Here is a 14,384-nt window from a genome sequence, read left to right as displayed (position 1 = left end):
AAATGATGGTGAGATGTATGTTCATCGGCCCGTTTTCATCACTTAAAAAACAGAGTCTAACTGAGCTTTTCAACAAGACGAATGCATTAATCAGACACACACTGTGTTCAAAGTTCACTCTCAACATGACACTGCTTGGTAACTATTTTGCACACGTCATAGCCTTCCAAATACTAGATGTCCTTCCGCCAGCTCAACCCGAGCCCTACAGCCACACCGCTGGCTGGGCCTTTGTGAACAGCCATGGAAGAACTGCAAATACTCTAACAAACATGGCACCTCCCCAAATGGGACTCGTCCAACCACAGCTCTATTATAACCTTTCCTATTCATAAACTAAATAATGGATAACGATGGGGTCCCACTGTAATTATGGTAGATTGGAGTTTTGATTGTCTTTTTAGATGTAAAAATGGTAAAACCGTTAAATAATAGGCAGGAGCTTTTAGCAATGAGCCTTGGCACGTTCATTCATTCAAACCTTTATTTAACCAGGACAAAAATACTCCTTGAGAGTAACTTTTACAAGAGTGTCCAGGCAAGGACACCGAGACACTTCCAGGAAAATACACAGACACACTTTCACTCATATTCAAACAACAATGTCATTATATATACCTGGGTCCAAAATCCATTTAAAAACAGTGGCATACACACTGCATTTCTGCAAGGTCCTTTAAAAAGCCTTTAAAAGAATAAGGTGAGACCAACTCCTTCAGCTGGAGTTCATCTGAAGCTGACTCCATGATGGGGCTGGACAATGAAGAGCACAGGTGATGTGTCCCTGCAGACCTTGGGAGGACGGAGGTGTTCAGATAAGGAGGAAGAAGTCCAAATACGGCCCTAAATAAAAAGATGCTGGTGCATCCAACGCCGAACGGACAGGGAGAACCCCCCCCCCCCCCAAACCCGAGAATACAGCACACAGTGATGAGTGAGAGATTTGAAGTTTGGGATGAATCTCAGGGCTCCATGAAACCCAGCGTCCAAAGCATGAAGACACATGTTCACAACCTACTGAGGGTGACTATTGAAAGTATTTTTTATGTGCAATAGCTTTTGAAATGGCTACGGACATTGGATTGCTAACATACCAGAAAGCACTTACCAGCCTGAAGAGCTTGAAAAAGTCGACATTGGCGTAGAATTTGTCCTCAATGAGCTGTAGCCGTTGTGGGGTCAGCGTGCACAGAGCACTGCGAACAGCGGAGAGGCCTCTGCGGCTGGGGAAGAGGAGGAATCGGCCCAGCAGGGTCGCGCTGCAGGCAATGTCCTTCAAATGCAAGGCTGGGACCCCAAAAGCAAACTGGGGAGACATGTCAGTGGACATGTGATGTCTGGGTTAGGCTGAGTTCTAAGAAGATCTTAGGCATCTTGTGTATTTTCTATTCTGCTTACTGCATCATAATGGCTTCCAAACCAAACGGGTTAAACAAAGTGGAAATGTACAGAGCACTTTAACTCAAAGAATAATAACCTCTTGTTGCATTTATATCTCATAATGCATATTGTGAATCTATTCCATCAGCTGGCTCTTAGATTATCATGTTTTGTTAAGTGGAAACTCCAAAAAGCCCATTTGTGTAATAAGGATGCTTGAGAACAAGTTGAGCTGTCCAGCAATGCATGCTGGGATAGGAGCCCCTGAGAATGAGAAGAGACTAGGAGGTGTATGAATGGATGACATGTACAAGTGGCAATGATTGTGAAACCTCCATCACTACAGATGTGAACACTGATTATACCGTCTGCCACGCTCATTCAGTGTCAATGACTCATTTGTACATCCTGTTAAGAAAGATCCAGGCAATGACACATCTGATCCCTATTCAACCCCATCTGTGTGTGTGTGTGCGTGCACGTGTGTGTGTGTACCTGTTCAGGCCTGATTTGGGCATTGACTAGCTGATAGACCACAGACTGTGTCAGAGGAACGTCTCTCAGCAGGAATGATGTCACCGTCTCGTCGTCCTTAAGGATAGCCTCCACCTTTACTCCTCGGCCTACATCGAGAGACAGAGACAGGTGGTGCCACTTGAATGATTATGTACGCCAGAACAACAGGAGACCACATACAGTCACCAAAATTGGAATTTACCCAGACTCTAGTTGTCTGTGATCCACAGGAGTCCACTTTATTGTAACCCTCTATGTTAAATAGGGAGAAGAAATCGGGATATTTCGTTGCACATGTTTTGGGCAAGTTGTGACAAATCGGTTGCATTACAAGGATAGGAAGACGGGATGAAGACATTCCGTCTCTGCACTGTCTCATTACTGTGGCCTGTCTGTGCATGAAGAAGGTTGGCTGTGCCAAGCCGAGAGCTGGCGTGGCCCGCAGCCGGGCTGAGCCCTAGATGGACTCGCGTTGGGATGGTGAGCTCCTTCACCCACTGGAAACCACGACAAAAACAACGAAGGGCGAGGAAATGAGGACATACTGATTTGAAAAGCCCTGAGAAAGTATGGGATGTACAGCATATCGAAAGGTTTTATGTTTGTATTTTATAGTCATAGTCAATATATTTCTCATGATCTACTGCACTGTTCACTTTCTCACTTCGGCATCATTACACTCAGTCTACAATAGTATCTCACCTTATCGTGGGCATTGCATTTCTCTGAGTGATTTCTTTTTATGGGGTTAATAAAGTGTCTATCTATCTATCTATCTATCTATATCTATATCTATCTATCTATCTATGTAGGGTTATCTAAGGTTTTTACAAATGACACAACCATTCCCTCTCTGAGGGTTGAAGGTAGCTTCTGGTTTTTCCACTGAGGTTACACACACCTGGGAACATCTGTGACGCACTGATCACTGACACAAAGTCATCTCCACTTTGATCCGTGTATGGACGAGTTATGACATGTTCATTTTAGAGGTGCTGGCTGCTTCTCTCTGCTTCTCTGCGCTTTGAGCCTTTATGCTAAGCTAAGCTAACGGCTGCTGGCTGTAGCTTAATATTTGACAAACAGATATGAGCGTGGTCAGGTTCAATTCTGTGCAACACTGTCTCTAACCAGCGCCTCTTTACAGTGTTGCTGGGTTACAATTATTTAGCATTTATTCATCATTCTCATTCTCCATTCCAGAGCTGTTACTACTACTACTATACTTTTCATATTGTAGTATAATAACATAATACTATTTATTCCAGCCCCCTTTGCACTATGCTCCCCAATTAAAATAATAACTATCATAGTTTACTCCTGCATACTCTGCACTCTTCATTGCACTCTTGCCTCGACCTGTCTGTATTGTTCCTGTTTAGAGTGTGTATTTATCACTGTGTATATGTTGTATGTTTTGTGGTGAGTGAGCTTTGGGAGCAATGATGATCCAAACAAAAAATCCTCGTATGTGCCTGGTACATAAAGCTGATTCTGATTTAATTTGCGAGCGAGCATGCTGTATGGACTGTAAGCACATGTATGTCGACGTGATTGTTTGCACCGTGTCCCTTGAGACGGGATAAGAACTTCTCTGCTCTGTCCTTGGGAGGGAAGCATGGATGCAGGACGGATGGACACCAAATAAACAGCACGTTGGTGGTGAAAGTAAGCATCTCCCGCCATGGGCCTTTTTCTAAACCCATGGGTTGTAATCCTGTAGGCTGACGTGGTTTTTGCCCAGATGAGGGTTCCAAGTTTATCAAATTCATGACTTGAAAAATGTATTGTTCATTTCCCATGCGATTAGCAAATCAAAACCCCTTTGCATTTCTAGAATATCCATCAAAATACTACAGCAAAATAAATAGAAAGAGAAAAGACGTAAAGCACCTAGAACCAAAATCTTTGCATGTTCTTCCAGGAGCGGGACACTTGCTAGCGTTGCTAAATGTAGTCATGCTGTATAAGATTAACCCCGTGTTGTCCTCCCACGTCAAACCTGAAACTGTTGACAAATCTTTTCAACATTTTCTTCAGTTTTCTAACACTACCATCAGTATACTGTACACATCACTAACACCAATATACTACACTACTTTCTTTTTGAAATTCCTGTTCAAGAAACCTCATTTATACAAAATATATCATATATTTTATATATATCAAAATATATCATTTTGAAATTTGTCAAATTTATTTTGGGGGAAATAAAACACCCAAAATTCAATAAAGTAGTGAACTGATCCTTCGTTTCACTTGCAAGAAGTGTTTTATGGAACCATTAATGTAATATTTGGACAATTTGGATGAAAGAATCCCAAATTTCTGATGTAGAAACTTAAAACGGGGCAAATTTGACCGCAGGGTAACAGGAGGGTTAATAGAAACTTCCAAATGTAAACCCTAACTCCAGCAGAAGGACTGGCGTAATCTGCCACTCACTACCCAGAAAGCCTTGGCTGATGTTGGGTTTGTCTCTAAAGACGTTGCTGGAAGTGTGGAGCACTGACCTGAGACCTGCTCAGGATGCATGCGCAGGGTGTCCATGAAGGTACTCATAGCGTTCAGTTCCCTCCAGAGGCGATTAAGCTGCAGGAACTCGGGGTCACTGAAAAGAAGCTCCTGGGCATCCGTGTAGAACCGAGCCAGTCTGACCAGCGAGACACATTCACGTATGATTATACAAGTAGTCCAGGGGCATTTCAACAGATTCTCTTTGACGCCATTGCATAATTCTGCGCCCTTTCATCTCACATCAAATGTTTCATAGGAACTCAAAAGCCCTCCCTCTACCAGCCCAGGGTGATGCTTACATGGAGTTGTTGTAGTTGGACACCAGGCCGGGAGATTCACCACGGGTGGGGTATTGAAAACAAGGGTTGTTGGCATTACAGAAGATCCCCTGGATCCATGGCAGGACCCCTGTGGAGGGCATGGCCTTGTTTGGGAAGTGGCCTGGGGTAGAGAAGATACTGTGGGTCTCCAGTGGTTAACACAAGTCATTTATGAATATTTAGGAAAAAGACATATTTCTGTCACAGCGGATTGAAACCTTTGATAATTTGCTCGCTTACATTCATGTTGACGGTAAAGTGGATTCACTCGTCTGAGCCACACTAGCCCCATGAACAGCAGAACAGGCCACATGATCTCCATCAGGAAACGCATCTGGGTCGTGACAATACAAACTTTGTAACTTGGTTTTCTAAATGTTGTTTGAGTGCGTCAGATGGGTCATTTAGAGGTCAATGCATCTACAGTACGTATGCCTACAGTTTGATGATGGGCACATATGGTGCAATAGGCCAATAATGCCCCAGGAATGTGTTCTCCATCAGTAATGAATCTCAGATTTGATCTGCATGTTACAGCCAAAAAGGATTTGATAAACTCCCAGTTGAGTAGCTGCAATAAAGACTATGCTTTCAAAATCTTCTGACATTTTCTTGATGAATCTTACCAGACTATTCTGTTCGTTTGTAAGATATTTTCATGGAAACTGATCTATGACTTCATTCAATGTGGCAACATTGCTAGAGAGATTCTATTAGTTTACTTTAAAATCTAAGACTTTTTTTCTACATTATAGTACTTTTGCATTATACACAAATTGCATTTAATCACATTAGCATGTTCTAGACCCACACAAAAAAGACCCCAAAGAGCCTTTTCAGTAAATGAGGTGGTATCATCTGCAAAGAATGACGCGTGAAGGCATTTCAGCTAACTGCAACTTCTACAGGGATGACAGTGGTGTGTAATTAACGGACGACAGGATATTACCCTCTGTCTCCTGCGGATGGTCCAGTTCTTCCACAGCAGGAGTTTGACCTGTCTTCCTGCCCCCATGGCGCCTTTGTTTCACCCCACAGGGGCTGGCACCAGCCAACAAACCTGCATTAAACCAGTCCACAACAGTACTATGAGCTAAACAAAGCTACCTCGTGTTTTACAAAAACACATTTATGACTTCAAAAGATAATTTGGATAGTGTGTGAATGAACTCCTGTGTCTAACTGTAGAAGTGTGTGAGTACTCCATGTGAAGGCTAGCAATAGCTCTGTAATGAGGTTAATGAGCTTAAGACACTTCACATGGTCAGCATAACAAGTTGAGACCTTTCCACAGTCCCCAAACATTTTCTTAGTACTAATCATGTTTAATGTTCAAAAACAACAGAATATCGCACATTCCCTGTGTAACAAAATTAACTTTAATCTCAGTCAGTCACAAATATTGTGGATTTTTTTATGGCTAGCACATATCTCCTTACACACTGACTAAACTCCAAAGCCCGGCTGTAGTCCAGAACGACAGATCACTTACCTCAGAAGAACGCTTGCACTGTAGAGTGGTACCCGATCCACGAAGCATACCAGCCCGTATTCTACCGAGTCTCCCTGGGTTTGCTAACACAGCGAGAATCCAGAGCTTGTGAATAGTTAAGCAGATTGATTTAATCTCCTTTCTCAATGCCAATGCTCCCAGCCGTCAGTAGAGGCCTATATGACCTCACCACCTGGCCTATGTTACTCTGTGTAATCCTACAACTGGTAAACAAGAAATAGGCTACATTCAATTACAACTAAAAATATCAACATCTTTATACATTCACAGGGTCACCACGCTTGGTGATGTCAATACGCTTAGTGTGTTACAGCTTTCCTTGCTTAACAATAAGATTGCATATTTTATTAATACAACTAGAAATCACAGGAATAATTCTTCTTTGTTCAATAAAGTTGCTGCAATTTCTTTTTTCAAAAGTTCTGAAGAAAAAAAAAACATAATGGAATCATCACGGAAGTTGTCAGATATATTTTAATAAGTTACAAAAGGGTGTTTGTTTTCATGTACCGGCTTCTTTGCACTGAACTATTCAATATTCTGTCAACCTTGTACGTTACCATGAAAAACAGAGACCATTTAAATAATGTTGCACTTCCTTTTACTTACAGAACTTAAGAACTTGTAAGGTTTAGGTTAGTGATAAAACTAATTCAATTGTAAAAGGAAAAACAGCTTTGGTTATTAAGAAATGGAAATGTTATATGGAAATGAGAAAGATAATGCCATTCTGCAATCCAGTGGCATTTCTCAAAGCTTTTCAGTTCAGTGTAAGTTGACACCATACAAGTTCAACAGTATAAAAACGAGTGGATGTATACCCTTTGCAACTGGTGCTTCATAACATTACCACATGTCAATGCAGATACCCGGTACAGCATGTAACAAAAGGCTATTATATTGCTTTATACACAGGTTATTAGAAAAATGATTAATCATAAATGTAACAGTAAAACACTCTGACTTACAGTAAGTAGAAACACGAGTACTAATAAGTGCACCAAACTTATTTTCAGTGTTGTGGCTACATGCACCATTCTAACGATTCAACAGAGATTTTTGGTATATAAACATACATAGTGAGCCTGGAAGAACTTGGTACAAAATATTCAAATCGAAGTGTAATTGCACAGTTTAAAAAAATATAAATATTCTGACCAGGTGCCAGAGTGTACAGAGCAAGTGATTGGTAAATGAAATATTGGTGAATCACGTTGAAAAAATATACAGCAGTTTAAGTGCATCACGTTTGTCTTTTGAGGACTAAAGGTCCTTTTTCCATTTCATCGTCCACACTGTGCCCACATTCATAATACATCTGGAAATTGTCTTTGCACAGTTGATGCAGAGGCTTCTTATTCTTTTGTCTAATAGAATACGGCACACGTTGTTCACAGTTTCTTTTAGATCTCTGAGATCTCTCAGATGATCACACAAAATGAGCCTCTCTGTGTTCTACCTCCTGGAGGCGTCTGGGCCTTAGTCTCTGGTACACGGGTTTGGCCAGGCCAGGGCCCAGGGCCTCAGGGCTGGAGCTGGGAGACTGAGACATGGCCGCCTGCTCGGCCTCATCGTCTTCCTCAGGAGGCTCATCAACAGACACCTCTATCTCTATGCCCAACTCCTCCTCCTCCTCCTCCTCCTCCTCCTCCTCTTCCTCCCCCTCTTCCTCCTCATCTTCTTCTTCTGCGCTGTTAGCTAACGCACAGTGCTGCGGCTCTTTAGCTTTGCTCCCTGACGGGGGCTTGTAGAAGGTCCCTGGGGGAGGCTGCAGAGTTCTGGGAGCCCTGAAAGCTGTTGTGACAGGACAGTACTTTGTTAAATTGTCCTCCCTTCTTAATGTCCTGTTGGAACGCACTGCAACACTGTAAGGTTTGTTAGGGAAGAAGGTGCTCCCGGTAGTTTCAAAGGTGAAAGATGACGAGGACACGGGCACCGAAACTGATTGGTTGCTGGCATCCGCTGCTGTAGTGTCTGTGGGCAAACTGGCCACTATTCTGACAGTTCTGGTAGCAGCGTCATGCTTGTACTGCTTGTCCCAAGTTCTGCGTAACGTCTGGGTGTCAATAAATGTACTCCGGTAATGTGTGCCCGCTCGCAACTTTGGGTTCTCGGTTTCATCCGCCTCTTCAATGGACTGGTCCCAACCACCTGCTTTCTTGTCATCTTGTTCAGTGCTGTTCCGCGTGTTATTCTCGTCTACCCGGCCTCGGCCGAGTATCCTCTCAGCGGGCATGCTCGCCGGCCGGGAGGAGAGTTTGTTGCGAGGGGGTCGAAGCTGGACTCTGGCAACGGCGACATGCTGAGACCGACAGAGGCCTCTGTCAGGTTTAGAGACTTCATGGACGCTTGATGACAAATCCCCATTCAAGGCCTCAAAATCCATTTCATTAACTTAAATGAGAGAGATAAACAAGAGTAAATGATATGTACTTCAGAAACACTTATAATCTTTTAATAAGAATGTCCAGCAGCCACAAAGAAAATGAGCTTTCGGAGTAATTTTGTAATGCGTTCTGTTGAACAATTAGCTCTGTAACAATACGAACCAGGTTCAAAGTCCCTTCCATCGAGGCTTGGCGCAGTCTCATGAACCTCAGCCAATAAGTGGGAAGAAGGAATGATGGAGGAATGCCTCTTATACACCTTAGAGCTCTGCTGGAATAGTAAGACAGAAACAAATAAGAACAAAAAACTAAGCGTCAATCTACCGTTTCATGTTAAAAACACCAATGGATGAATGTGCTTTGTATGACATTGATAATAAATCTTGCGATGTGCCGTACCATCATATCAACAATCTCATTTTTAGAATAAAAACTAATCACCTCCTTAATGTCTCCCAGCGACTTGGAGTGTCGGCTCAGCTGCTCCTTCTCGTGGTGGCCGAGGCGGGTCTGGGCATCCATCTCTGTAGGCGAGGTGCGGCTCAGGGGGCTGAGGGGGGTGTCAAAGATCATCTGGTAGTGTCTGATCAGGAGCTCCACGATGAGAGCCTGATACGGGTAATCCACCAGAGAGGAAAGGGAAACTTCAGCGTCCGCCTGCCTGGGTTTGATCAGCGTCGGGCCGAAGATGATCCCCAGGTTGCTGGCTGTCATCTTGTTCTCCTCCGATTGCTCCGTCACCCTGGACAGAGGATGGATTATTTATACATATAAAAAATTAAATCTTTTTTAAAATCTAACCAGTTGGGGAATGTAACTGAGTACATTTACTCAAGTACTATACTTAAGCACTAATCTGAGGTATTTGTACTTTTGTCTTTTCATGCCACTTTCTACTTCTACTCCACTGATTAACAAATATAAAAACAGAAGTGTGAAAACCAGAATGTACAGTGTATTGGAGTTCTTGTACTGGGTTATATAGTGTATACTTGGTTTCTGTAACTTTCATATTTCGTATGAAAGAATATGATTTCTTGTAAAAAGGGAGGTGTAATAAGCTCAGGCTTCAGCCCACACCTTTACGGTCCTATTTGTTTCTTGTATATATATTTAGAAACTAAAAACTAAATAAGCTACATTAATGAGCTTCAGTTACTTGTTATTTTACAAATTGAGATTTTTGCACACATGTACTTTATAAAATCTGTTGTTTTATTATAAACTAAACTACCCACCAATACAACGGCCTACAGGTCCAGCTGGATGATTAGACCATTAGACACTTTCCAGTTTTTTAAATAAAAAGATTTTTTTTGGCACTGAGCACTTCTACTTTTCATACTTTATATACATTTTCCTGATGATACTTACATGCTTTAACTCAAGTAACATTTTCAATGCAGGACTTTTACTATTTTTACAGTGTGGTATTAGTACTTTTACTCAAGGATATGAATACTTCTTCCCCCACTGATCCGGACCTATTTAAAGCCATCGTACTGAGATTTCTAAGAAGAAGATTCACATCCATATTGTAAACTAATGCCCTCAGCAGGAATGTGTTTGGGTTATCTACGTACCGGTGCAGATGCTCTATGAGAAACTGGAGGGTCTTGTAATGAGCTGGTGGCAGCTGCCTCAGCAGGTCCTTGATCTTGAAGAGGACCCGGTTGAGATCCACGCTGACCTGGGCCGGGGCCACCGGGTTGGGACTGAGTCGCAACGCCTCCAGCTCCTCCACAATGATACTCTGGCTTTCCTTGGCCAAACCGATGAAGTCATTGTAGTAGCGGAACAGGATGAGTGGCTCTGGAAGCTGCAGAGGAAAGAATGAGGGGAACAAAGAAGCAGAAAAACACATGAAACAAGGAAGTTGATTATAAACAGAGACAACTGAAAGTAAATATGAAAGTAAATAGACAAGTGGGACAGAATTAGAAATTAGATAAGCAATTGGGGGATGAGAGGTTGGAGTTATGTCCCCAAAATAAACAAAGACAAATAATTACCACTGCAGTGGTTTTGTTCAGTGGACCACACTTTTAACCATCTCAGTTCTTTATTAAGGTAGTCTCACTTCAGAAACCACCACGCAACCTATCTATCCGCACGCAGACCCTCTCTTATTTAGATTCCACGGCGCGGATCAATGGCGCCCCGGGACACCCTCTGGACACATCGCTGACTCTGTGAGGCTACAGCCTGGACCTCTAAGCTGTGCAGGGGTTGGGTCCCTTGTGTCTGTGTGTCCGTGTGTGTTTATGTGTGTGTTTTGTGTGTCTGTTTCTGCATGTGTTGTTTTTTCTCCCCCCCGTCTTTCCTCTGTTTAATTATTAGTTCTTTTTTTTTGGCCCTGGGACGCGTTCTTCGACTCAATGCATTGTTTGTAATGGTTTGTCACAGTTTATTTTTAAATATGAAAAAAAAATAAAAAATAATAATTTGATCAAAAACACAAAAAAGGTTGTCTCGCTTTGCCAGACCTTCCTTTACTGCGCTGTGGAAAAGGGTCTGGCTAGTCTACACAGCATTCTGGGAGGGGAGAAAAACCTGCTCTGGTTGTTTGGCATTTAAACCAATCACAATCGTCTTGGGCGGGGCTAAGTGCTGGACGGAGCCACGGTGCCTCTGCTAAATAATCTCAGGAAGAAACTAGTTTTGGTGGAATATGTGTACGTTCAGAAGTAGTTTTAGTCGTCAACAGAAAACTCTGACTGGACAGATAGTCTAGCTAGCTGTCTGGATTTACCCTGCAGAGATCTGAGGACCAGGTAACCATAGTCCTCAGATTGGACAGATAGTCTAGCTAGATGTCTGGATTTACCCTGCAGAGATCTGAGGACCAGGTAACCATAGTCTTCAAAAATCCAGCAAAGGTTGGAACGCCAACACAAAGGAAGCAGAAGGTAAGAGACATCCGGCTGCAAAGAGGGACATCCGGTGGAATTTTTGGCAACGACGAACAGTCCCGGAAGTGGAAGGATATAGACTTTTACTTAGACAACCCTCTTTGCTGGTGTAAGCACACATACAGTATACCAATAAATCTATTCTAATGCTTTCAAAAAGCAGCTCACCTGTCTCAGGTAGAGTTTGAGTACGTTGCTAATGTCGTGGGGATAAAGCTCGGAGAGCTCCACCAAGTCCTTCCCATTCTCAAACGCCTGGCAAAGCTTCTCCACCCGAGACTTGGCACCATTTACACGGTAGATACCCTTTGCGGCCCAAAAACAAAATGCATTCAACACAGGGACAATCACATGCAATGTTCAGGATCCCCATGGCAAAACTGGGTTATCACACTGCAGGATGGTAATCAAAGTAACATAAGCATCATACAGTAGATGCATTTAGAGGAAACGCATGCACTCTGCTCCTTAAACTTTATTATTTTAGGTCTAGTATTATAGTATGTCATTATTTCTCAGAAAAGATAATAAAACACATTCATTTTGAAACACTAGAATAATCACTGACAACCGGCCTGTGGTATTGGATCATCTTTAGGAAAGCCACGTAGAAAACGTTTAAACAAGCAAAGACCTAACAGCAGCGACATTATTATCATGAACTCTTATCGCTCATATTGGACTGAAAGTAGGGTCAAAAATCAAATATCACAACATGTTTGACCAAATAACTCAATATCAATACCGCAACAATATTGTACTGTTGACCATTGGTGCTTTAACAAAATATTTTATATTACTTTTTCATCAGTAATGTAGATGTAATGACTAAGTGGGTAAAGTCTGTAAGTTCAGAAAATGACATCACTTTACTGTAATTCAGCCTTTAAAACTAGGAATAGACACTTATGACGTATACAATAGCCAATATCTAAGACCATATCTAGTCTCATATCACGATATTGACATAGTATCAATATATTGCCCAGCTTTAACTGAAAGTACCTTAATGTTGATCGCTCGGTTCTCGATTTCGGATGTGCACTTGCGTATGATGAAGGGGATGCCGTCCCGACTGTTCTTGGCTGCCTGGGTGAAGTCAATGCCGAAGAGGTGCAGCTTCCCCTGGAGCTTCTTATGACCACACTGGATGGCCAGGGTCTCCAGACACTTCTTATGGCAGGCTAACGAACACTGCAAACATGTTGAAAGGTATCTCAGGTATTAAAGTGACTTAACATTTTTAAAGACACTGCTGAAAAGGCAGAGATTAAAAAAAGAAGAGATGGAACTAACGATCTTGATGATTACAGTAGCAAAAACAATAGGCTAACACCAGGGTAAAGCTTAAGTTAATTATACACAACAGGGTTTCCCCCCATCATAAGGTTTAGGTGCAGCCCCGAGCCGTTTTGGGCAGCAGCTAAGCCAAATGTAACCTAAAGGCTTTATCTCAAATCCTCTGTTGACTTTTCCCCCCCCAACTTTGTCTTTAAGATTTGAGTATTATTCATATATTATGTGCTGTAGCTTGATATGGTGATAATAACAGTCCAAAGTGACGTGAAAAACAGACGCTTACCTACCACAAAAAGGACAAAAAACGACTACAAAGAGACGCCAGATGACCACAGAGGCCCAACACAACACCAGAGAAAACAAAAATAACCCAAGAGACACAAAAACCCACAAAGAGACAAAATGTGTGTGTGGAAATTGCTTCTTCTTTTTTAAACTAAAAACTTTTAAACCCCCCCCCCCCCCAAATACGCGTACCTGAGTCTTCTAGAGAGCTAGAGAAACCACTACAAATACTGCTTAAAATGAAGACCAAAAAGCCGGAAAGGAAAACTTCATGTCTGGTAAACTGTTGAACCAATGCCATGGAACGATTCCAATACACTGCAGAGTTCTGTTCTTATGTCCTGCCAAGGTGTCTACCATCATTCCATAACTCCATAAAAACAACACGTTCCCAGTAACCTTTTGGTTTTTTTCTTGTTTATCATCCATGTATCTCATGTATATGGAAAGAAACTGGATCTTAAATAAACAGGGGGATGGAGGCGACTTGTAGGAAGGTGAACAAAAGTTCGGCAGTTTCCACTGCCAGTCCCCCGACTGAGAGCAGTTGGAGGATTTGGTCTCTGAGGCAAGCCTGTGGCCAATTTCAACTTTTCCCTTTATCCAGAAAGTTTTGAAGAGGGTAGAGGTGGCCTTTCTCTTTTGTTTAGATTTTTTGCTCACTGTGATAAAGACGCCATTGAGAAACTTTGGCAATGTGCATCTGGAACTTGTAATACTCTGAATGCTGTAGCCTCACTACATTTACCCAAGGTCCAAATAGAGGCTCCTGGTCGCCGTTTTGTTCCATTAGTTTAAAAACTAAATTTAGAAGAAAAGAAACCAAGGTTACCTCTTCACACTCTGCTCCATGGAACACCACCAGGCTGTCGCACTCCCGACACTTGGATGGCGCCCTTAGCTTCCTCAGCTTGTGGGTTTGAGCAGCCTTGGACATCTGGGTGTTTCTAAAGGGGCCGGGGGAGCTGGCTGTTTCAATTATCATCTCACTTAAACCTGCCGAGTGGAGGGACAGAAAGACGAAATAAGGACAGTTAGCATCATTAGAAGCCATGTTCTTTTCTACTTGTATCTACAGTAGGAAAACATTTGAATCCCACTGAGAAATATTGTCATTTTCATGCAGAAAATAAAACCTATTACACATATTAACTACAAAAAATATAGCCGAGGTAGTACACTATAAAATGCAACTGACAATCCCAAAAGAACTGCGTTTTCTGGGTTAATAATGCGGGGGGGGGGGGGGGGGGGG

General features: G+C 42.4%; 2 protein-coding genes across 2 annotated transcripts in view; both read right to left on the bottom strand.

Annotated features, from left to right (window-relative positions):
• The window catches only part of LOC117937873 (retinal-specific phospholipid-transporting ATPase ABCA4-like), a 39,992-nt gene extending 33,649 nt beyond the window's left edge, over nt 1–6,343 (bottom strand). The window contains exons 1-7 of the mRNA XM_034862119.1: nt 6,226–6,343; nt 5,683–5,793; nt 4,974–5,067; nt 4,713–4,854; nt 4,410–4,549; nt 1,876–2,003; nt 1,109–1,306 (exon numbers count right to left, since the gene is read on the bottom strand). Coding sequence (XP_034718010.1) covers nt 1,109–1,306; nt 1,876–2,003; nt 4,410–4,549; nt 4,713–4,854; nt 4,974–5,067; nt 5,683–5,748 — 768 coding nt within the window. The 5' untranslated portion in view covers nt 5,749–5,793; nt 6,226–6,343. The remainder of the gene's footprint in view (nt 1–1,108; nt 1,307–1,875; nt 2,004–4,409; nt 4,550–4,712; nt 4,855–4,973; nt 5,068–5,682; nt 5,794–6,225) is intronic.
• A 359-nt stretch (nt 6,344–6,702) lies between these two features.
• The window catches only part of LOC117938237 (rho GTPase-activating protein 29-like), a 40,258-nt gene continuing 32,576 nt past the window's right edge, over nt 6,703–14,384 (bottom strand). Inside the window, exons 11-17 of the mRNA XM_034862758.1 lie at nt 13,962–14,125; nt 12,551–12,739; nt 11,714–11,851; nt 10,217–10,452; nt 9,075–9,375; nt 8,796–8,904; nt 6,703–8,640 (exon numbers count right to left, since the gene is read on the bottom strand). Of these exons, the coding sequence (XP_034718649.1) occupies nt 7,676–8,640; nt 8,796–8,904; nt 9,075–9,375; nt 10,217–10,452; nt 11,714–11,851; nt 12,551–12,739; nt 13,962–14,125 (2,102 nt within the window). The 3' untranslated portion in view covers nt 6,703–7,675. The remainder of the gene's footprint in view (nt 8,641–8,795; nt 8,905–9,074; nt 9,376–10,216; nt 10,453–11,713; nt 11,852–12,550; nt 12,740–13,961; nt 14,126–14,384) is intronic.

The sequence above is a fragment of the Etheostoma cragini genome, chromosome 22 (assembly GCF_013103735.1).
Source record: "Etheostoma cragini isolate CJK2018 chromosome 22, CSU_Ecrag_1.0, whole genome shotgun sequence".
NCBI classification, from domain to species: Eukaryota; Metazoa; Chordata; class Actinopteri; order Perciformes; family Percidae; genus Etheostoma; species Etheostoma cragini.
This window is presented reverse-complemented; position numbering and strand designations above follow the sequence as displayed.